The 26,060-nt window shown below is 40.2% G+C and overlaps 1 protein-coding gene across 2 annotated transcripts in view; it reads right to left on the bottom strand.

Annotated features, from left to right (window-relative positions):
- Positions 1-26,060, bottom strand: part of kif26ba (kinesin family member 26Ba) — a 108,597-nt gene that overhangs the window by 70,347 nt on the left and 12,190 nt on the right. For both annotated transcript variants that reach the window (XM_061745292.1, XM_061745286.1), the window contains exon 3: positions 41-766. In XM_061745292.1, coding sequence (XP_061601276.1) covers positions 41-766 — 726 coding nt within the window. The remainder of the gene's footprint in view (positions 1-40; positions 767-26,060) is intronic.

The following is a 26,060-nucleotide window of genomic DNA, read 5'->3' as shown; positions in this document are numbered from 1 at the left end:
ACAGACACCTAACAGACACACCTACTCATAGGCAGCTTACCTGATATGGATAGAGTGTAACCCCTCCATTAGTACGGTTTAGGTGCTGATGTGCCTGATGTGCAGCTGAACTCGGTCCAGCTCCACTCCCATTATTACTGTTGTGGCCGCCATTATTACTGGGGCTCTTCACTACGGTCACTGGCTGGTGTTGGGTTCCAGCTGCTTTTGCTGAACTGGGGGACCCATTCCGTCTGTCTAGACCTCCTCCCAGACCCAAGGAGCTGGGCTTTGACCCCAGTCTGTGCCCTACTCCTTGAGGTTGTGGGTATATGGGAGCACAGCTAGATGTTTGCCCTACTGTGGGACTCCCATGGCTGGTGTTGGATGATCCATGACTTGGGCTGGGTGTTGGGGTCTGGCTGGGGCTTGGAGAAGGAGACTGGGAGGATGCGTGAGAAGGGAAGGAAGCAGCACCAGAGGAGGAGGAGGAGGAGGAGGAGGGAAGAAACGGAGAAGGCCATTCCCTTGACACAGGAGCTCCTGGCACTCCGTATGAGCCTGCTGGTGCCAGAGGTCCATGAGATCCATATCGTCCGACTGGAGGGGAAGAAGTTGGAGACAAATCCCACTGGTCAAGAGTCAGGACCATGCGCACAGCTTCCTGTTTAAGTTGAGTGAGGTGCGTGGCACAGACATCACAGCGGCTGTCACGCTCGTTCCACGCCCGTCGAGAACTGTTGGGCACCTGAAGCTTATCGTGCAGGAGGAGAGAGAATGAGGGATCCTGGGAGGAGAGACAGAGGAAAGAAAGCAGAGAGTTAGCCTGGTTACTGCATATACACGTATAATGATGTATACAGCTTGCAGTGAGCTGTACCGAAGACTTCAGGAAAACTCAGAGGAGAAGAGGAAAAGATAAACATGTTGACAGTTTTGAATTGATTTGATTGATTTTTTAAAGGCAAGAACCACAGAAATTTAGCATGAGGTAAAATTTATAGAAAGAAAGATATACACACATACAGTACACACACGAAATGTATCCTGAGGGTTGAACGGGTAGCAGTAGCAAAGGAAGTCAACTAATGCAGGAATGAAAACAACCATCCACTCTCTTTTTTCAAGCCCTCTTTCTTTATTCATTTTGTTTTGAATTTAGTGGTACTGGAGGCTGTTTATATGTATCATATTTGAGTCATCTGTAAAGCATCACGGTGCAGAAAACACTAAAAGCCTGAAACAAGTGATACCAGCTTCCACTTATGCATTCAAAAGGTTAACTACTCTCCCTACTGTCGCTCGACTGTCATTTTCTTGCACTGAATGGAAATTTAATTAACCAAAATGTAAAAGTAACAGTATTCGTCTTTAATTTTATGTAAGAGGTTAATTTCCTCCGAATACATCTCTAGCTACAAGAAATGACTTAATTTATAATCCATAAAAAGCCAATCAAAGATTTGATGAAGAGGAGACAGCTTAGTGAAGGTCACACAATCCATCACTTGTTCATTTATACCTTAAAAAGGTGTTCATAAGTGATGTTAAATTAACATTTTAAACCACATTATGGTTGAAATGGTGGTTGCAATGACAATTATGTTAATGTCAGTTGAACCACAAGGAAACTTTTAAGACTCATTTATTCATCGCCTTGTGGCTGAGTCAGTAAAGAGTGAGGTTACTGTACATAGTAGAGGAGTGTAAATATTTCAAAAAATTAATGGACAATTTTTTGGAGGAAAAAAAAACACATAACAAAAACACTGCACAGACCAAACAAAACATGGACAAATAATCAAGTTTAATGTACGTATATAACAATACAGGTGTGATGTTTCTGTGACATGTTATATTCTAATATTTAGTATGTTTTCTTGGAATAACCGTGTTTTTTGCTATCGATTACACAGATTTTGAAACTTTTGCTGTCGGATAACAAGGAAGTGTGTGTGTATTTCCAGGGGTTGCAGGATTCTGTGGGTATATTTTTATGTCTACGGGTCAGGGGTCAGAGATTTGAGGGACTCCAAACAAGCGGGATCCAGACAATAATTACTTTAAGAGGGATATCAGATATTACTGAGAGAGTCACGTTTACTGTGTAAAACATTTTCTGAATGAATAATTAAGGACTCCAGGCAGCAAAAGTATGGTCAAAGAGGTAAATAACAGTTCCTGAGTGACATTTACCTCTGCATAGGTAGTTATTTGAACGATTTGTTTGATTTGCCATATAGCTTTAAATATTGATATTTAGCAACAAATGCATGTTTTTCATGTGTGTTGGATCAGTAATAGTATTTTAGTATTGTAGCATATAGTGTAGTACTACAAGTTTACAAGTTACCAGTTTTGAAGGAACAGAATCGGATATTCCTCTCCACACCACTCTTCTGCGGAGTTATTGAAGTTTGTGTCATAACTTTACACTACACGTTCTAAGGAGCAAATGCAGCATGAGCTGAAGTAAGGTGGAGATAAACATAAGGAAGCCAGATCATTCTAGTTTTACATCAAGACAGAAGGAACCTGGATGCCTGAACAGTAAAGGATAAGAAGTATGCAAAAAAAACACAAAGATGAGTCTGAAAAGCTGACGAAGTAAAACAAAACATTTGTGAGTGTGACATAAATGAGAAAGATGAGAGAAACAGAGATTGTTTTTTTTTTTAACCTTGTCTGCACACATATTAACCGTTAATACCATGCTGGTAAAAACCTAAGGCATATGTGCATTGTTACTATATTTAATATATATACTTATATATACGCATACATACGCATACACATACATATATACACATATATTGTTTTGTTTTTGTTTTTGTCTTTGTTTTGTTTTTTTGGGGGGGTGACATCCGCTGCTAAACCAGGAAGCAAGAACACATGGAGGCACACGTCGAGCACTGGAAATCTGCAACAAAAACCACAAACGAAACACGAAACCGAAACCACAAACGGAGATTGTTAATTCCGCAGCAGTATCCTGAACAGTCCCCCGAGTCAGAGCCACAAATGTCTAGGCAAAGCACAAGTGACGTGTTGAGATTGATGACGAAAGGGTTTATTTGGCTTGGTTGGTTTCTGCGATATCAGTCAGCAAAATGATTAAATCCAGAGACATGAATTGAATTCATTTTAATCTTATTAGACAGATCTTTTTTGGGTGTGACAAACAAAAAACTACCAAAATCTCCCGACTTCATGCGACTGATAAATGCTCCTATTTCACCAATACCACTTTTGTGCAGATAAAAACAGTTACTATACTTCCAAATACATTTTAATAACCTATAAAGAGTTTTTTGTTCCTTGCTACCCCTTTATAGACCTGCAGTCAGTATTTCAAGTAAACACCTAAATTGTCACAAATGTATGGCCCATACAGCTGCTATGCTTAAGCTTTGTCTAGAGCCTCTTTTGTTCAGGAACAAATTCCCTGTCAATTTTCTTTCCTCAGTCTAAACCTGTAAGAATAGTAATATGGATGATACGATAGTTAAATGATAACTTGACACAACTCATGTTAAAAATGTCAGTGTTAAAGCACTCTCAAATGTGCAACACAAAGTGATATACTGAAGAAATAACTACATTTAGTAATAGCATGAGCAAATCTAATTTTCTAAATTCACCTATTAGGTACATCTGTTAATATTTATTTTGTTAAATTGTCTGTGTGTGCATATTTGGATAATTATATCAGGGTTTCTTGAATGCATAGATAAGGGTATTGACTTAATTTGTTTGTGCAGTTATCATTTCTTACATGCACAATTATTTCTGAATGTGAATGTGTGTGTATTGAGCAGATTACATATATGTTTTCACTGACTAACTAACTGGAACCACTTGTGGAGGGCAAAATAACCTCAAATCTCCTGCTACAGTATAAACTCTGGTCGGAAAAATCAGCGTTAACAAGGAAACAACACGCACACACGGATGCAGATGTATGTTGAAGCTTTTATTTTGCCCGAGCGAATCTTTTTTATTTTTATGTTTTCCACTAAGCATTAGGGACTTTATCTGACAACAGTATCTAAATAGAAGCAGATTTTCCATTAAAAAAAAATAATGAACGAACAAGACAAAAATAACTTGTTGTATTGCCAGCTAACATCTGGAGGCATTGTCAGTGCTTCTGTCTATAAGCATGTTTATTCATTAAAACATCTGTGGCAGGGGGAGCCAGCTTACTTGATAACTTGTAGCTTCAATTCTACTTTTAAGCAGCCCTCCTCCAAAGTAAAGAAATTGATGTACAAGCATTCACAGTTTCCTGCACTATAGTTACAAATGGAGATCATGGATCAGTAAGCCATCTAATTAAACTTGAATTACATTTTTTTTTTAAAAAGCCATTAAAAAAGAGATGAAACATCTTTAAACTTGTCTGTTGAAAGATGTGGTAACTAAACGCTTCTGAACCTGAATCTCATTTTAATTCTAAAGCTTCTCATAGCTGAGCTGTTTAAATAACCTAAGACGTGTTTCAAGAGCTGCCTGAACAATCATATTAAGATTTTAGTTAACATTAAGATATTAGTTGGAAATTAATCTCTGCATACCAGGAAAGCACGAGGAGGCATGTGCAACATTAATCAAAGTGATGGATGTGCACACTTTTACTGAAGTCTAATCAATACATGAGTTATGAACGTGCATGATTTGTATGTGTGTGTATATCTACGTCCAATCAATTGGCCCAAGCAGTTTTATATACTCAAATAAATAGACAAATGCCTAGCAGAGACGAGATAATTTTTTTTTTTTAGAAACAATCTGATATGTTTGGGGTTTTTTTGAGAGTCAATTTCTTTTATCAGTCATTTACATGAGCCTAAAACATGAACCGGTTGAGTGACATAGGCCAGACTAACAAAACAAAACAGCTTTTACACAATAAAATGTTTACTTGTGTATAAACTGTCTGTGAAAAATCTGTGTTGTGGCAGCTGATAAAGAAGCCTCACAGAAAGAGGAAAAGGCAAATATACCGCCGAAAGTACACATAAACCTCTATCAGTAATAAGTGTGTACATATCTCCAATCAATACAGTCTTTATGTGCTGCGCCTCCCTGTGTGTTTCTGTGTAGTTGTGTGTGTGAGTGTGGACATAAAGCAACATTTCATCTAATAGTTAAATGCCCCCTCTTAATGTGAGAGCTGCCTGTTTGGCTATATCAACAAACCACAAGACCACGAAATATACGCATGGCAGAGGCCATTGGTGAACATATGAGTAGTGGGTCTGTGTCAAGAGAGACTTTGTAACTCACTTTGGTAGATCGGGAAAGAAAAAAAAGGTCAGGTGAAGGGAAATTTGATATACTGTAACTGCAACAGACAGTTGTTTTTCATTAAATATTCAAAGTTTTTCCAGTTTTTGGGAGTAAGACTAGTTGATTGACATGTGAACACCTTCTCTAATACAATGTCCTCTGGTTACAGATTACGTAAAAGTTCATCAGGGTCTGTAAAAGGGCACCGTGATGTGTTTTCCTCTTCATCCTGTGTGTATAAATTCTTTTCTCCTGAACAGTAGGCTTCTCTCCTTTTCTGAGATTGACATTGAAAGCTTTTATTGAAGACTGAATTCGCTGCTGAACCCCAGCAAATGTACTGCATAATTTTACGTCAAGTACATTTTGCCGTTCACTCATGAGAATGGAAAAGAAAACGCAGGAAAAATAGAGACACAAGGTGGGAGGCAAACAAACCAAGGCCGACAGAATCAGAAACTCAGCCAACATGCGTACACCTTTAAAGAGAATCACTGAGTTTTGGCAATATTCGGATGAAAATTGGACTAAAACAGTAATGCTCGTTGAACACCACTGGTAGACCTAATAAACAAAATAACATTTTTTAGGTCTACCTTGATAAATAAACGTTTTATTTCATGTAGCTATCATGAGATTCCCCCTTTAGTTCCACTGCATTCATTTGATGTTATCATTATTTTTAACGGATAACAATAAGACAGCACATATAAACTAGGCAGTGCCATTAAAACCATGCAGGTAATCAAATAAAAATTATAGGAAATACATGTAATACTTAACTAAGAGCCAGGTATCGCTATAATGTAATGTCCTCCCCTGTAAGAACATGTAGGAAAAGGAGCCCTGTTGGCCGTTTGCTGAGATTATATTCCTCTGTGCTCAGGGACAATGTGATGTAATCCCAAACAGGTTACTGTGTGTCTGCTAAAACAAAACAAAAAGGATAAGACTCAATTTAAAAAAGGAAAAGCTGCTTTTGTTTGGAGAGTATTGAATAAATCCTTCTAGTCAGGGGTTCGAATTTGTCTTAGATTTCTACCAGTCATTGAAGTAATCAATATATTCAGATAATGGCTTTTTCTGGCATTGCAAATACATTTAGATAAATGGACAATCTCTTCCTTGAAGCACTGTCTCCTATTGCTGGTGTTCCTCCTGGTGCTTCACAACGCTTGTGTTTCGTCCACACAATCAGAACTCAGATCATTTTGTTTATGATTTTGTTTGGAGGTGAATAAAACTGCAAGGGGAAATTAATTGTAAGCAAAAGCAATTCAGTCTTCCTGCTTGATTTCATTGATCTCTTCCCTGAATTTCATGACCTGAAACTCCCACAAATACATATACAGCAGGGCAAGAACAAAATTATGTGTTGACATTAATTTATCGATGTGGCTTTTCAGCGACTTTAACACCAAAGCTGCAGAGTTTGCTGCTGGTTGTAAAATGATAGTTAATCTGAGCCATATAATGTCTAATATACCTAAAACTTCACTATTCCCAGTCATTAATCCCTCATTTCCCCTTTGGTCCTCTCAATAACAATTTTCTTGTCTTGCTATAACCATAATATGAGCTGCAAGTAGAGTCTTACTTTACTGACCGCTCAAGTCAGTTGTTATAAAATGTGCTTGAGACAGATAAAACAAACCACTCAGAACACATAATGAGGCAATTTTCCCTTCAATGCCAAATAGTAGTTCTGCTTTTCTTGTTTGAACGGAAAAGGAAAAGTCACGTCTTTGCCAAAAATCAATAAAAGGGAACATTTAATCTCACTTGGCTCCTTTTGACCCATCTGTAACACACACTCAATCACACACTCGCAGCAATAAGGCTGTAAAGGCTACAATAAAGTGGACACGGTGTATGGTTCTTGAGATGAGGGTCTTGTTGTTCCAAATTAATTGAGATTTGAGGAGCTGCCAAGCAGCCCAAATGAAATGAGATCGGAGAAAAGGAAGGCTGTGGATTTCACAATTAATTTATAGGAAACAAAAAGAATTCTTTTTAGAAATAATGACCATTAACACTAAATAATCACATACATGCCATTTCTGTGGTCTTCTTTGAGCCAATCGTGTATTTTTCTTTGCACTTTTATTTCCTGTTTTTTTATTTCATGCTTATCAATATTAATCATAAAATTGTGTTTGTGTTACCTATTGTACCGTATCATTAAACTGCCGGACACACTAGACTTTAGTTCATACAAAGAATAAGAAATAAAAAACCATAAGGAGTTTGATGTAAAAAAAACTTGCTGGAAATAAATGCATGCTTTACAGCATCAAGTGAACAAAGATTTTTAGTTTTTTTTTAAGACCGTGTAATAAGATTGTGGTTAGAAAATAATATCTCCTTGTGAATTGACATATTTCCTGAAGCCTCCCTTACCTTTCTTTCATCACATCTATCCATCTTTTCAGGCTTCACTCCAGACTTCATCAGTATTCTGTGAGTGACTCAATCAGTTTCAGCAGCACTGCAGCTAGTCAGTCTGTGTTTTTGCGTGAGCATGTGTGCGTGTGTGTGTGTGTGTGTGTGTGTGTGTGAGTGATTCATTTCCTCCTGCAAGGGTAGACAAACACAACCTCAGCTCTACACTGCAAAGATGGAATGACAGAGAAAGCAGAGAGATGGAGGCGGCGTCCAAGCTAACTGAACAGTAACCTCAGTGACTCTGTGTGTGTGTGAAGTGATGGTGGTGGTGGTGAAGGGGGTGCAGACTGGACAGAAATGGATGCTTTTATTGAGATTTGATAAGAAACGCCAGCTTGCTGCCGTTTGCTTTGAATGTATTTTATGTGTGCACGTATGTAAGTTCACAGGAATGATTCAGGGACATGGGCTGTCAAACACACACACACACACACACACACACACACACACACACACACACACACACACACACACACACACACACACACACACACACACACACACACACACACACGCACGCACGCACGCACGCACGCACGCGCACACACACACACACAAAAATGCACAATCAATCCAGCTCTTACTGAATACAAGACTTACTGAACCAGCTCCATTTTCATTCTCATCTCTTTTTTTTCTTCCAAATTTTGATCCACTTTTCACTTCAGCTATCTTTAGCAGCAGTTCAAGGCATCACATTCAAAACTGACAAAAAAAAAACTAAAGAGGAAGACAGATCAAGGAGAAAGGTGAGACACACACAAAAGACTGCACTATTTAATGCTTGTCAGCAATGTGTGTGTAATCAGTTCCACATGAGTGACAAAGGAGGGGAAACCTTTCCTCCAACCCCCCCGTACTCTTTCACCTACTCAAAGAGCTCTCCTCATTCGTTTCTCCACCATTTCTCCATGTACAAATCCTGTAATACAGATATGCACAGGGATTTCTCAGCAGGTCCAGGATCAGTGAATTCATGCAGAAGAGATACAGACAGCCTCTTGCACCTGCTCTGCTACGCCCACTCAAACACAGACACACTTGAAAAATGTAAACTAATAGGGAGAACAGAAAAGAGATGGATGGAAAATACAATAAATTTCAACTATATTGGTGGCTCGTAATCACACACACACTGGTTTCATAATGAAGAATGATCACATGTGTTTCTGTGCGAGTGTAAATGATTGAGTCTGGTGTCTGTGGAGGAGCAAGGTCAATGGCACACAGGTTATAAATGACACCCCACACATCAAACACATGGATGAACACACACAAATATATGGGATAAATGTTACACACACTTAGGCCAAGCACAAGCTCTGTCTCTTTAGGACACAGTTTTGAGATGTACTCTGTTATTAAACCTAATGTGCAACTGAAATAACATACAATTCTTTCACTAGAGTAAACTGTCCACATTAGATTCATTTATAAGGAGCATATGTCCTTAATGTTTCTTTCCAGTAATTATTTCTGATTGTAAGTGTACATGTAATAAACAAAAGATTAAAAGACTACTGCTTAAAAACACATTTCTAAGAAACCTATTGTTCATGACTCAAAACAATTAAGATAAACCAAACCTGTCATGTGATTCTCTTGATTAAAATGCCAGCACAAATGAATGTGTACCAACCAAAGCCTTACACTTAGTGAGTGAGCTGCAGTTGTGATAGAGGATAAATATATTAACATGACCCAGCAATAGATCATTTTAAAACATTTTAGTTTTTTTTTTTTTTTTAAGATTGATACTGATTTGAAACACAGACTTCATGTGTTTGGACGAAAAACTGTGGAATATGCTCACACACGTACACAAACGTCTCGCAGAGTCACTTATGAGGAGATTTGGATAAAAAGACACACACCTATGTCTTTGCACATGCACACACAGTCCCTGTGATGTTGACTCTCTGTGTTAATTACCAAAAAAAACTGCATTAGAATGCATGTGTTGCCTTGGCGACGCAGAAATTCCTCAGCACAATCAACAAAGTCGCTAGAGTGACCATATATTACATGAGTCTGTATTATTGGAAGCGCTATAGTATAGTATACTAATAATATTACTAGTATAGTATAGTAATAATACATATATATATATATATATATATATATGCAGCAAACCACTGTGAGCCAAAGAGGGCTTTATCTAGCGGTTGTCATTTGCTATTGCGGTGAAGAATAGCAGACAGCGAGGGTTCACACAGAGGATGAGACAATGACCCCAAATTCTTTGGTATGTCACTCATCATTTACAGTAGATGTTCATCACCTAATATTGCTTCTTTGAAAGATTGAGGGAGAGTAACTCTCATGCGTTTGACCGTGTTAATGATGCACTGCAGCCTACCTTCGGCTACTTTTTGCACTTTCAAAGAGGGAAGCTCTCATGTAAAAATATGCTTCTGTGAATTTATTTACTTATTTATTTATTTCTATCCTTTATTTAACCAGGTGTGAGTCCCACTGAGATTAAAATCTATTTTCCAAGCGAGACCTGGCCAAGAAGGCAGCAGTTAGTTAAAAAAAACATCAGACAAAACAAAACCACAAACAAACATCACCGTAAAAACAATTCAAATCAAACATTTACACCCATCAAGGGAACCCTTTTCTCTGTCCCACAAAACTGACTCTAGTAATGAGTTCTGTCAATTTAATGCCCGTTTGAAAACTGTTTCAGAAGGATGGAGCAGCATATTTAAAAGCTTTCTTTGCAAGCTCTGTGCCAACAGTTGGAATCTGCGGAGAGCATAATGGCTTCAAGTTTGGGTCATGTAGTTGCACAGGTAAGAAGGGAGCAGTCCCAGTATGGATTTGTAAATGAAGGGGAACCAGTGAAAGCCTGGGGATGTACAGAGATGGGCATTCAGCTGTGGCATGCAGGGTACAGTGATGGGTGAGATGGCCAAGTCCAGTAATGAAATGGAGAGCACAGTGGTAAACAGAGTCCAAATTCTTCAGTAAAAGGTCTGGAGAATTCACGTAGAGCAGATCACCATAATCCAATAATGGCAATAAAGTTGGTAAATTCACGTATTAACGTACCTGACGAGAAAAACAGGATTTGTTTCTGAATAAACCGAGTTTAAGTTTAATTTTTGGTGATTTTCAATGTGCAGATTAAAAGACAGGTTCTGTTCAATTATAAGACCTAGATATGTATATGATTAGAGTCTTTCAATTTCTTCTTAAGTTTTGCTCCATCCATCCATCCATCCATCCATCCATCCATCCATCCATCCATCCATCCATCCATCCATCCATCCATCCATCCATCATCTAAACCCACTTTTCCAATATATAGTCGCATGGATTTGCTGGAGCCTGTCTCAGCTCCACCCTGGACTGGCCACCAGTCCATCACAGGACCACACACAGACAGACAACCACACACACTCATACTTACTCCTACAGGCAGTTTAGAATCACCAACGAGCCTGACATACTGTACACGTTTTAGGACTGTGGGAGGAAAACAGACAGAAGCACAGGGGGAACATACAAACTCCACACCGAAAGACCCCTGCCAGGATTTCAAACCAGAAAACTTTCTGCCGTGAGGCAACAGTGATAACCACCAAGCTTCCGGGCTGCCATTTTGCTTCATATACATTTAAAAATATGTGTCTTTCTGACTGGTTGTAGAAAAGTATATAACTTATTTACAATCATCAACGTTTTCAGCTTTATCTCTCTTGGAGGGGTTGCCACAGCGGAGCATAGTCCACACATCGATTTGGGCAAGTTTTACACTGGATCCTAATCCTGCCACAACCCTGCAAGCACGGGGAGACACACACACAAACATACCTAACATTCATGCTTTTCAGACTGTGGGAGAAAACAAAAGTGCCTGGAGGAAATCCACCCAAGCACGGAGAGAACATGCAAACTCCACACAAGAAGACTCCCACCGGACTCAGAAAAACGAACCAGCAACCGTCTTGCTGTGAAGCAACAGCGCTAACCACTAAGCATAACCACCGCGCTTATTTACAATATGTGAGGTATATGCCGCCATCCAATTTACACAATGGGCTGCAAATGGTGTCCCGGCTTGTACAGAGTTAAGTCTGTAGAGGAGTCCCCTGCTATAGTGTAAATGAGAAAGCTGTCTGGCTGCTTCCATCTACATCAGGGCTAGCTGCGTTAATGAAGCTTTTTAAATTGCTGCCCTCTCTTTTTATGTGAAAGTTACTTGCTGGTACTTGTTTGTAAATTAGGTGGCTATTCACGGTGGTGCCTGACTGTAAATGAACTGCATATAAACTGTGTTCCCTGTTTTTAAATTACTCTGCAACAGAGCTGCACTGTAAATGAGGCATTTGGTACAAAAGCTAGACTGTTAGAAATGTAATCTACCTCGGTGCTACCCAGCTGCCAATTAGCTGGCTGTCTCCATCTGAATACAGATTAAGAAGATGGCTTCTCACTCAGGACATTAAAAATAGAGGCAGCTGAAAACAACTAATAATACTGAATGAGCAAATAACATTTTGACACTGACTACAAACGGCTGGTAATCTATTATGGATCGATAGAGAATATAAAAGTAAATGCTCACTGCTATCAAGATGTGTGATTGTCAGTGAGAAAGGTCAAGTTTGGAATATGTGATGGTGTAATGCTCCATATTTGAGACACAAGGATCCATCAAAGCTAAACAATAAGAGTAAAGTTACTTTTACTTCCTACTTGCCTCTTGTATTGTAATTAGGGCCCGAGCACTTACAGTGCGAAGGCCCTATTGTATCTGTAGGAATTTTCCTTCTTTCTTTCTTTTTATTTTTCCGACGAAATGAGGGCCTTTTTGCCCCCCTAAACGTACCCCAAAAGTCACCAAATTTTGCATGCAAGCCAGGCCTGGCGAAAAATTTCGCTCCCTAGAAAACTTTGTGCCTCAAGCCCCATAATATGGTTTGACGTACATGCACGAAAATCGGTAAACACCTGTATAATGTCGCAACTTAAAGAAAAGTCTCTTGGCGCCATGGCCGAAACCGAACAGGAAGTCAGCCATTTTGAATTAATTGTGTAATTTTGCCGCAATTTATGCCATTTCTTCGGCCGTTTCTTCGCCCGAACCGTAACGTGCACCCAGGTGTGTTATACATCAAAATGTGCGTCTCGATCCTGCGACTATGCACAATACTTTTCTCAGTCAAAAGCGTTACCGTGGCGACGATAGATGTCAAAAAGTGCGCCCCCCCCTTCATCTGATTGGTCCATATTTGATAGTTCCTACTTTCTGCCATAACTTTTGAATGGTCTGACATAAAGACTTGTGGTTGGTGTCATCGGACTCCGTTTTGAATCCTTGAACAAAATTGGTGCAAATTAGCCCCGCCCCTTCTTCTGATTGGTCTATATCTTCTGCCATATTCTTCAATAACTTTTGAATGGTTTGATATAGAGAGTCGTGGCTAGTGTCATCCGCTAAATGTCCAGGCCTGAAGAATCTACATGCAAGTCATACAAGCGCTTCCACTGCAGCACGACTGAATGTGCACAAGGGTGCGAGGGCCCGTTCATCGCTGCTTGCAGCTTTAATTGTAATTGCCTTTTTCTTTTATAAATTACAACTTTTGACATATTAAAAGTCTATCTCTACTTTTTTTTCTAAGTAACTTTGGATGAAAGGGTCTGCTGAATAGAATATTATGTAATGCAATGCCTCTGTGCTGCACAAGGACCGCATCAGTATAGTTAAACGCATTGTTGTCAGGACGTTCTTGTGCTTCTGATGCATACCGAGATCTTTGGCTTCTACTATCACTACTCTGTCTCCATCCAGGGCTGGGGAACTCCTGCACTTTTATCCTCAGGTGATACCCCAAATAAAGTGATTCTCACGACCGTTCATCCAATGATTATTTTGTCTCTCACCTTTTTTTTTTACCTACTTTCCCCTTGTTTCCCCAAGCTTTAGCTTCTCTCAGTCTCCTACTCTTTTCTGTCCCCTCTTCTATGTCCCTCTCCCTTCGTCTCTCTCAGTCTGACAGTGATAAATTGCCTGTTGTGGTGGGTAATCCATCTTGCCATATCCCACACCTGAATACACACCTTCCAAAAGCCTTTCACTCCTCCTCTTTTCCTTCTTTCTCCCTATCGTTACACTATATACTCTAGTTATCCTTCCATTTCAAGGTTAGTGAGGCTCATTGGGGAGCAGGTAAAGGTGACTATCTCCTTGACAACTTCTGGTTATACATGTGTGCACACAAGTGAACTACAGTGTGAAGAGAAATGGTACATGTAAGGACACACAGACACAAACACACAAGCTCAAACAAACTCAGTGTACCGGTGCATATCAGGGTCTCCTCCCTTATCATGACACAAGAAATGTAGAAGCTGGTGAAGAGAGACCACAGACGTAGACTAAAAAAGTAAAGAGTTTAATATGAATCAGAATAATTTCATCTGAAATGAATAATTTATACATGTTCATATGTGTGAGTCTACATCTGCCAACTCTCAGGAGCAATCTCACCAGCTTATTGTTCAGCTATTGCAACTTATCTGCGCTTGTAAAAATGATGGCAAAAGGGGAGTTGGGATCACAAAGAGATTTTCAACAAATCGAAAAGGCCTAATACATATTTAATAACAGAACTAGCAGCCTACAGCTTAACCAGTAGCTCTGTAAATTTGGCATTAAACACTGTGCTGCTTCAAGCTATATGCAGATATCAATATGCAAACTGTTCAATCATTTTCATGGATGACAAATCAAAGAAAAACGCATAAACCCTTGATCCCTACAGTGGGAAGACAAAAGTGTCTCTGCCTTGCTGCATTGGCTGTTTTTATTTGGCCTGTTGTGGTTGTGGTGAAATTGATGTGAATAATACTTTTTGGCCTTGACAGCCACCAGCTCTTGACCCAATTAAACACTTTTGGGAGATTTTAGACAGATGTGATGAAAAGCATTTCAGTTCAATTTAGCTTATTGTACAGTGCCAATTTATCATCTCGGGGCATTTTACTGAGAAAGTAGACAAATTTACTAAAATGTCAGTGAAATACATTACAATTCAATTCAATATAATTCAGTTATATGAATATTGGATCAAATTTCTCGTACTGTTATTGCATTTGTATAATGCCCCCATTCCTCCATCCATGAACTTCCACTCATCTAGGTTTGGTTCACGAGGGAAGCAGGATAGGGAGAGAAGCCTGGATTCCTTCTCCCCTCCTCCTGCCCTTCGAGGAAGATACCAGGCTATCCTAAGCTTGCCAAGAGATATAATCTCTCCAGCGTGTCCAACATGGTTTGCTCCACCACATCCTCCTGGTTGGAAATGCCTAAAATGCCTCCCCCAGGGAGGCATCCAGGATTCATCCAGGATTCATCCTAAACAGAGGTCTCAACCACCTCAACTGGCAGCGAAAGAGCCCCAGCTCTACTCAGAGCCTTTCACAGATGACTGAACTTCTCACCAGGGAGCCTCCAGCCACCCTGCTCAGGAAATTTGTTTCAACTGCCTGTATCGTGTAAAAAAATGTTTTACACGATACAGATATATAGCCTACAGATATTTTTACATGAAAAGGTTTTTTTTTTTCTACCTGTTTTTTTTCTACCAATCTATGCTCCTATTCTCATATACAGTTTATATATATGTATGTATGCTGGCCAATACAGTTCAGACCACAGATGTTAAGAAATTAAAGCTACTTACAATGCATGGAGGGTTCCACCCCAAGTATCCACAAGCTTTATGCCAAGTGCAAAGAGGGAGGCCGAGGGCATCAGGGCCACTATCCATGATAAAACATCCAAGTTCCAAGATTTCATCAGGAAAATTGTCCCAAGAAATCAAACACTTAGTGAATGTCTCAGGCAATGGAAACTGGAAAAGAACGAGTTGGAGGAACCATCACCGGAGGAAAAACCACTGCATGGGATGTACAACTGACAGCTGAAGTGGTGTATATGAACAAGATCTACCAATGGCAAGAGAGGCCTGGAGTGAAGGATAACACTGACATGCTAATTGTGGCAGCACAGGAGCAAGCCTTGAGCACCAGAGTAGTAGAGGCCCAGATTTACCACACCAGTGAAATTCCCAGGTGCAGGCTGTAAAGAGGACCCTGAAACAGTTCATCTAAGAGCAGGGTGCAAGATACTAGTTTGTATAGTGTAGAGAATCATCTGTGCAGAATATGGACTGGAGACCCCTAGGTTGCAATGGGAAACACCTCCCAAGGTGGTAGAACATGGCAGAGCTAAAATCACTTAGGAAAATTTTGGAAAAAAGAACAAGATAGTAAGGTTGAAAATGTGGCTAGCTCAGTCTTCCTACTAAACCCCATTGATCGGCTTTGGGATGAAAAGGACAGTAGAGTGAAACCCATGTTTATGGGAACTTCTGCAACTGAGTTAGAAATAACTTTCTGAAGTACATTTCATTTTCATTGTAGAAAGAATACCAATGAACAAGATTGTTCAGCTGTTATCTCTTTTTTTTTTTTATATATATTTTTATCCCGGTTTTTTCCCCATTTTATCACCCAGTGCTCCTACCTAACAGTCCTGGGGCCTCATTTAAAATGGACTGCGTAGGATTCATACTAAAAGTGCACGTACGCTCAAAAGCCGAAAATGCCGGGCGCAAAAAAAAATCCGGATCTATAAAACCGCGTGCACGCAGACTTCCACGTAAGGTTCTCTTTATAAATCACAGTCCAGCTGGAAGGCTGCGCACGTGAATCCGCCTGGTATCCCCGCCCTCTACACGCCCACTTTCTACCGAAAATGGAATCATTTTGCATATGAATGAGCCTGCTGAGCATGCGCAGTGGCTTCCTGCAACCTGTTTGGCTTCAGAATGAATGAATGAACGTGTCGAGCCACCGTGCCACTGAATTTCACTGAGATCTGAGATCTAGATGTTGTTGATGAGGAGGAGGACAGGAAAACCACATTATTTTGTTGTCACAGTAAAAGTAGAAAAATAAATAGTATAAAATAAAGCGAGTGAGTGGCAGCACGCCGTTGCTGCGCGGAACGCCGTGAGTTCCCCGGTGCAACAGGGGGACACACGTCCCCCCGTCTTTTCAAAATCATGTTTATTTTCCCCTTACTTTTTAGTTTAAAAACTAACGGTAGGCTCAGCCTTAAATTGCAAATTATCAAGACACTGTATGAAAGCGATACGAGAACGGCCCGCAGCCCCGCAGCCCCGCTTCACCCCCCCCCCCCCCCGCTCCCCCTCCTCCCCTCCCGTCTCCCCTCAGAGCGGCTCAGGGCGGGTTTATGGTTCTGCGTCACCAACGCAGAGCCTACGGCGTAGGTGCGCGTCGCCGCGTACCGTACGCCGTAGGCTCTGCGTCGTTTTAACGCGGGGCCATAATTTAGGCACCATACACCCGCACGTAAAGGTTTCACGCGCCCGTAAAACTCATATATATGAAAACAAATCTGAGTCCCTTTAGGGAAGGAATGAGGGGCTCCGTGGGGCTCCCTAAACGCAGCCCCTCATTTGTTCTGTCCTAAAGCGGTGAAGGAGGTTCCCGGCGTGTCACCGCGGCTGCAGCTCCAGCAGCACCAGAGTCCTGACTGACAGCTTCACACACAGAGGAACACGATCAGCGCTATATTATTTTATTTTATTATTTTATTATTTTAAGTCTGATATATTTTGTGATATGTGATGACATTATTAAGAGTATGACATGAATCTGGCTTCATTTCACCACCTCACAGCCTGCGTCGCCAGTTCCCCGTGTCTTAAGTAAATTCTTACGGGAGGGTCCTAGTTGCCGTAAAGATAAGCAGTTTTTTCGGTTAGTTTTTTCTTTTTAGATCCGAGGATTTGCGTAGAAGGTGGCTTCCGCAACTTTCAGGCGCTTTTTCTGCGCAAGCAAGCTTTATAGATGAGGCCCCTGGGCATTGCCATCCTCTACCAACCCCGGGAGGGCCCTGCACTGAGCTCAGGTCTCCTCCTTAACCTGAGGAGTGAGCAGGCCGCATCTTTTCACCAGACAGGGTGGGGTTTCTCCGGCCGGACGTAGCGCGTGGAAGGATCACGTTATTCCGGCGGGATCCTCCCCACCCCATCTGGCGCCCCGGTTGGCCAGAGGGGGCATGTATAGCCCAGGACTGTGTGCATGTTTTTGTGAGGGTAGCTCCCATTAGCTACCCAGGGGAACACGGGGAGAACATGCAAACTCCACACAGAAAGATCTTTCTGCTGTTATCTCTGCCAAAGTTGGCTATTTTCTATAGAGCCAAAAGTTTAGAATACATTTTGGCTTATAAATTGATCCTTGATTTCCTCTTTTTTTTTTAATCAATTGTTTATGCTCTATGCTTTCGTTTCAGAGTTCAATGAGACAATGCTTCCCCACAACGGATTGGTACAAGGTCCTCATTGCAGCAGACGTTGCAGCAATCCACCTGTCAGTCTCTCGTCCCATTCTTCCCTGACTTGTGAACAAGATCTGGAGACATGTAAACTCGTCCACTTCAGGCAGCACCTCATTCCCAACCTGGAGAGGGCATTCCACCCTTTTCCGAATGAGAACCTGGTCTTAGATTGGTAAGTGCTGATTCGAATCCCTGCTGGGGAACTTTTCACAGCTTCAGAAACAATCTGGTTTTGGAAATATTTGACAACACATCTGTATTGCTGGTAACATTCTGATACTAATAACATAATGAACATCTACTGTATCTGGTGGGAATATTTGAAATATTTTACCATTTATCCCTGTATTGACTTCTGGGTCTGCACCCACTTATTTCAACTCTATCCTTAAGGTTTCTACTCCTGTCTGCTTACGCTCCTCTGGAAAACCTTCTGGCACTGCCAACCCTACACACAAGGCAATCCAGACTGTCCTCATTTGTAGTTTCATGCTGAGGGGACAAGCAACAAGCTGCTATAAGAGCAGGAACATCCCTCTGTACTTTCAAGAAACTCTTGAAGATGAATCCCCTACAAGAATACCTCCTCCTCTAACCCCTCTAACATCCTAACATATCTAACTTGCATCTAACTGCACTTTTCTACATTCACTTCTCTACAGGTCTAACTTTCATTTTGTCTTTGTGGCATCTAAAACGCTTCTCTTCTTGTATTCATTTACCTGACTAAGCACTTAATGGCAAGCATCCTGTTGCTTGATTGTTGTTCCTCATTTGTAGTTCACTTTGGATAAAAGTGTCTGCTAAATGACTGACTGTGAACTGGGTTAGGGTTAGGGTTAGGGTTAGGGTTAGGTTTCCTGTTTAGGTTTTCCTGAATTGGCTGATCTTGATCAGACATGTTTAAACATTTTCACAAAAATCTTTCTAATCATTGTGGAAATATTTCAATGTGCTCTGTCTTGCAAATGATTTATGACTGCAAGTAACCATCTGTTTCGATCTCACCCCACTGAAATTGATTTTTGTTCCACATATTTTTAAGACTGTCCACAAATGATTGCAAAAACAAATAATCTTGCATCAAACCAGTACTTCGAAGCAATTTTTACATTGCTTTCACCATGCTTAAACTAAGAAGTTTCATTTGATTTTAATATAAAACCTGCATGTCCTTAGGGTGCTCCAAACATCATACTAACGTCTAAAACTAAATCAACCTTTTAACAGTCCAGCATTCAAGAAAGTCAATCCAACATGTTTACATTTTTTCCGGGTTTCAGAGCCACACAGCAGCACTCGTTCATAAATGGGAGCTCTGTAAAGGAAAGCACAGTGCTTCACTGTTGGCTAAAGAGGTCTTCAAGGGGAGCAGCTGAGGATGAAGAGCCTTGCTCAAGAGCACAGTTGTTACGGAGAATGAGGAGAGTTCATCTATGTCTGACATAGACAACAGACCTGTATTCAACGTGACAACCTTTCCAGCCACTGAACAGCTGGTCCGTTCGCGATATCAGATAGTATATGCACTATCAAATTATTAAACAGGAGATTACGTGAAGTGGAATATATCTATGAAAGGAGAGATTCATAGTCATGACTTCAGAATGGTTCCGTCTGTGACAAGGTATGCAGCTTGCTGTACAGTCGATAGGAGATAACAGTAAACAACAACAACCATTTCAAACTAGCTAAATTGAGGCCCATAGGCTCCGTCTGCTCAAGGTAATTGGAAAGTTTAACGGCTAGAGGCTGTTCTCTGAGTGTGATTGTGGCACACTGTGGAAACAAACAGCCAATTTAATTCTGGCTCTCGTGTTCACACACACACACACACAGCACCCCTCCTCCCCAACCCCCCAATTTTTGTGCAGCCTATGTGAATTATTGCCTCTCGCTTGCTTTAAACCTTCATTTCAACCCGGTCTTTTTTCTTCGTTCTCTTCCTTTCATTTGTTCCTTTCCTATTTTTGTTTATCTTCCGCCCGCTCCATTCCATTTTATTGGGTGGCCAGAGGAATGATGGAAGGATGGAAGGGTTGCAGCTGGGCTGAGATGGATGATGAGTATTAGAGTAAATGGGTGATGTTTATGTCTTCTCAGTATGGGGTGTGGGAGTGATGAATGGAAGGAAAGAAGAGTCTGGCAAAGGAAAAACCAGCTCTTTTTTAATTGTTTTAAGAACCAGCAAGATCATACCAAAGCCCCATTAAAAGGATTAAAGCCTTTAAAAAAAAAAAAATGAAGCTCTGCCCTGGAGCCATTGTCTTAACGGCTACTTAAATTTAATTCTTGTTCCCATTTCACCTCCTGTCCTTTACAATGCTCTGACACAACAGACTCACAGTCCTATTTAAAATCCACAGACACACACAGAGATGCACTTCCCTTCTCGTCAGTTGACTGATATAGTTAAACTTGGAATGTCCATGGACATAGACGTGCTAATTTTGTAGGGCAGCTTTGCAGTATGTGGAACAGGAATGTCATTACAGTCCTTATAAAACATGCACTACTAACAAAGCAGAGCCCTGGGTATAGTTTGGACCCTATAAAAGGTATCTAATAAACTCAAAAACACACACACACACTCCAATTCTGAGTGTGAATAGAAGGCATCTGGACCCCTTTTTCTTGTTCTTTGCAGGTGTTTCACTGTTCATTCAAAAGGCATGTTCATGTCTGAGCAGTTCTGAGTGGTTTCAGACAAAACCCATAGGGCCATACATACTGAGAGTGAGTCAGTCAAGTCCCGTGTAAATCCCTGACCCATCCATCCCTTTTATTTATAAAAAAATAAAAGTATTCTAACTATAAGCCTACATCTGAAATGAAAAAAAAAACTGTGATTCTTTCATTTACTTTGAGTTGTATTTAATTTCAGATAGTATAGTGCTATCTGGAATTTGGCTTAAGGTTTTTCTTCTTTTTACCTGCCATTGTTTATGTTTATGTAATTGCTTGGGGGTCATGTTCTGGGTCTTTGGAAAGCGCCTAGAGACAACTTCTGTTGTAATAGATGCTATATTAATAAAATTTAATTGAATTGAATTAATCAAATTGAGCTAAGTATCTAATGGAGTAAACAAAATATTAAATGACATAATGAAAAACCACAAAACAAAATACAATGCAATACATAAACATTTGTTTTCGGACAAAACGGGCACTGAGGGCTCTGGACCATCAAGATCAATAACAAATACAAAGCAAGAATACAGATTCTGTGATGGGATGACATTGCATCAGTGCAATTAACAAGTAAATACTTCTGTGATGGCAGCATTAATGCAGAACAGTGTACAGGTATTGCAATTCAAGGAAAAAAAACTGCCTTCAAAATTACATCTTTTCAGGGATGTCCATGCATTTTCAACAAGATTATGCAAACCCACATTCTGTCCTCATTTTCAAAACAATATCTCAGGAAGAGGGAGGTATGGGTACTAGAGTGGTCTGCTTCCAGTCCTGATCCCAACAAGGAAAAATTTTGAAGCAAACTATTTAAACAACAACACTCCTGTGCCGGCGCAAACAAGATATTTTTGCAGGAGGACCGTGAAAATAAATGATATCTGAAATGTGTCATCACTTTGTTTCCTCAATATACTGTATATAATTTATAACTTCCCAAGGTTTTTTAATCTAAAAACAGTTTACAGAAATATTAGAAAACCCAATATTTCCATGACGACCATTTCCATGAGTGTAAACCGCCACCTGAAATGTACATATTACAGTATTATGGTGTATTCATATGTGCATATAGCTTGTGCAAGTTTGATTTTAAAAAAAGAAACAGATTCTCAATTAAGTTATTATGCAGAACGGACAATAAGAACGAAGCAGTCGAACGTTTTCACTATTAGTTTCCAATAGATACACTCAAACACACACTCTGACAAACCACCATGCGCATATTCATTTTAGTATTTATGAAAGCTTCTAGTCACAATCTTAAAGCCCTCCCTGAAAACAATTAGGCAAAGAAAAACTTTAAACATTAAAATAGTTTTCACCAAAAGAAAGTAGAGTCAGGACACACAAACACACACTTGCATTCCCTCTGTAACTGACACCACAGCCTGTCATGAGATTTTCCAAGTGGGAGATGCTGAAGATAGATGTGTGATGTGTGACTAAGTGATGGCTCGCGATGGTTTGTATGTGTGTGTGTGTGTGTGTGTGTGTGTGTGTGTGTGTGTGTGTGTGTGTGTGTGTGTGTGTGTGTGTGTGTGTGTGTGTGTGTGTGTGTGTGTGTGTGTGTGCAAAACTGAATCTGCATGCTTCTGTGTGACATATAAGCTTATGAAATCACGCTGACTAATGTTAGAAGTGTGGTTAGCAGGTCTTCAAATAAACCGTTGAGCAAGTGAGATTTCACACTGTCACAGAGCTGGCACCTGCTGCAGCCTGCTCACGGGTACAGTTCCACTTTTTAACTTGGCCCTGGCTGACGGAACAAACTTTTAAAAGTTTGTCTAGGTTTTCAATGACTGTTGGGCAACCAGCAGTTTTGTTTTGTTTTGTTTTCTGATTTCCTATATTTGCTTTTTTGAAAACATGGCACTCTATTTTGGATGAATAGGTTGGGGTACACATATATTACGGGGTACATGTAGACAAACAGTACACTCCTATGGGCAATTTGGAATCAATAATTAGTCATAATTAGTCAACGTGCATATTTTTGGAATGTGAGTGGAAACAGGGTTGCCCGAAGAAAACCCATGCCAGCACAAGAAGAACATGCATCCCTGTCCGAGATGCGCTAACCACCATGCTAACCACCAAGAATGGTGTTTTGAATGTCTTTCACTCGTGAATAATATTTGTCCCTCGATAACAACAGACTTCAGATCGTTTGCAGATGACATTGTAACCCTACCCAGGTCAATCGGCAGGAACAACTGCTTTTCTAAGACTATGTCTCCATTGACATGTTTTCATTTTGAAATGGAAAGCATAGACATACTCCTGCAAATTGAAACCCTCTAAAATGGGCAAAAACACAGAGATTTGGAAAATGAGAGCCTACTTGCACCAAGTCAATTCATGATTTGCTCTCCTGGGTCATGTGTAACCTTCCCTGATTTACCAAACCTTTGTCATGTGATCATTAACGAAAGGCACCACAGAGGTGTGCCTTAACAATGCAAACAACAAGGCGGAAATAAGAGCAGCAACCATTTCTGACTTTGATACCTTAGCTGGTATTAGCTGGTATGGAGCCAGAGTATGTATTTTAGACATTTAAACACATAAGCAAACAAAAAATTACATATGCAGCAAAGGGTTCTCCTGCAGATTTTAAGCCTGTTTTCAGAAATGTGTGCATGCTCGGGGAGCATGGACGACCGTGTTATACACATTAACAGCGTCAATGGAGATCTTTCCTGACACTGAGCTGAAATGTGAGCGTGGATGTGCCTTGGTTTAGATTTGAAACAGTTTTGGACTGACTCAGGACTAGTATAGATGTTTCATTTTTCATGTCTTTCTTCTTGGCATAATTTGAACACACAGTAGAGCATTCCAGCAAATAGCCAAAACACCAGCTTTTTTTTACAGGTGGCCACACCTGCTCATCATCAATTTATTTTATTCAATTTGCAGCACCAATCAGACACAATCGTCTCTGAATTCCTATAGAAGCATTAAGAGTGTACATAAGGTTTTATAGACTGCTTCTGCATTTTTTTGCCTGCAATTTTTGTTCAATAAATCATAGAATGGTCTTTTTGTTTACCTACGTTTGACCAGTTTAGAAGAAGATGATTTTGAAGATACATACCATTCAAAATATGCTACTTTATTATTGTAGTGGTTTGAGTATAATACACGTGCAGAAAGTAAAATGTCTCTTCATAATCCAGCTAGAAAATATAATGGATGATAATGGTCTATTTTAAGGGCTGCATAGCAGTGTGGCGGTTCACAGCTTGGCAGGGGTGTGATGGTTAGCAGTATCCCACCACAGCAGGAAGGTTAGGTTGGGTTAATTGGTGATTCTAAATTGTCCGCAGAATTTGATTGTGAATGTGCATTTGTGTTTGTCTGGTTTGTCTTTGTGTGACGAACTGACAAACCCTCTGAGGTGTATACTGACTCTTACCTGATGACAGCTGGGTCTGACTCCTGCATCTCATGTTATCTTGAACAGGATGAACCAAAGTAAAAACGGATGGATGAATGCAGCACTTCTGCACTGCGACATGTGCTTAAACTATTGTTGAGCACATACATTTGTTTTCTGTAATATATGTCCTTTATAATGCACATGTACATATGTCAGTGTGTTCATTTGTGTGTAATTTCACACAATCCCCAGGTACATTTATGTGAGTATGTAGGTAACTATACAAGCTGTTGCATGCCAGTGTCTGTGTTTGGTTGATTGCACTCATGTATGCGATAGTCGCAACCCCTCCCCTTCTCACCATCACCGGACTTTTTTTTAATGTGTGTGGCAGAGTGGAGGATTGGGCGTGGTCTGCGGGGGAGCAGCACACAGGTGTGCCTGGTTCTGTTGATTGTGGCACACCTGTGTCCAATCAACCTCTCCACCCTGCCTGGGTTTATAAACAGCAGCTGCATACCAGAAGGGGGTCTGCTGAATGGAGGAAGCTTGTGGAGAGGCTATCCTCAATGTGCCATTTTTTTGGAACTGATTTTGCCTTCACCTGTATGTCTTTGTGCTTTTTTTTTTGCACACAATAAAAAGCCTTATTTTTTTTGACATTCTACGCTCTGTAAGGTTTTTTTTACGCCTCATCACCCAGGTCCAGTTTTGCCTTGTCCCTTTGTACGTGGGGAGGCCGCTCTGGTTCCTCACAGTCCTGTTATTGCTTCATGCTGTGAATGTGCTGGGGTGTTAGCTAGCTAGATTGCATACCTGCTTTGGGGTTGTGAATCTGTGTAGAATGCAGAGATGGTAGAAATGGTAAATCCATGTATTAAATATCAATTAAATATCAATGTTTTTTTTTCCTTATTTATGACCAAAACAAAGTTTACAATGGAAATAAATTAAACGAACCACAGAAATTAATTCAGGCAGACAATCTTTGCAGCGTGTGTGCTTACATTCACCCCTCTGCATGGTTCCTTCTAATTACGCCATCTTATTCTTAGACCTACGTTAGAAGTAAGAGGTACTTGTCTCCCAGATACTTTCAAAAGTCTTGCCTGCCAAGCTTGCTATTGCTTCAAAACAAAATCTCACCTCCTCCCCAGCTTCCACCTGCTGGCTCCCGGTCTATGCATGGCAGGATTATGTTAAGTTCTTCATCCCGTATATCCTAATGTAAGCCTAATAAATAATTTTCTTATGAAACCAGTACTAAAGTCTTCTCTGAATAAGTTGTCTGGGCTAAACTGTTATGGAAGAGAAAGACAGGTTGTAATACATGTCCATAAATAAAAGCAGGGTCGCTACATCACAGGGACATCTTATCTAACGTATGAATGTTTAACACTAATCTTTATACACATGAAAAATTCAAATATTTCTCTCATTTTCATAATTTTTCTTGGTCCAATTACAGCAAAGTTTTGTGTGCATATCTCTGGGGTTGTGTGAACTAGTTCACAGGTGTCACCAGATTTCTGATCAAAACAACGCGTTAGGCATCTCTGTCAGTGCCGTCTCTCTCAATATTTTATCTGTCTCAGACAAAACTGGGTACACTACTTTAGGAAGCAAAATGTTTCCTAGTTGGAAAGCAAGACAATTAAGGGTTGGGTTTTAAAACTGAAAAATAACATAATTATTAAAAATAGTAACCCTGGTATCTTGTAACATTATTTAATTTGTATAAATTGTTGTTGTTCCCCAGTAGCCTAAAACTTACAAGATATTACACATATAATCTTTCTATTAAACAACATTTAAACTCAGAAATAGGGATTTCCCCAATTATTAATATTACTAGAGAAAGTGAAACATATACAG

Source organism: Cololabis saira, chromosome 2 (genome assembly GCF_033807715.1).
Source record: "Cololabis saira isolate AMF1-May2022 chromosome 2, fColSai1.1, whole genome shotgun sequence".
Lineage (NCBI taxonomy): Eukaryota > Metazoa > Chordata > Actinopteri > Beloniformes > Belonidae > Cololabis > Cololabis saira.
Note: the sequence above shows the minus strand (reverse complement) of the source record. Positions and strands in the feature narration are given on the sequence as shown.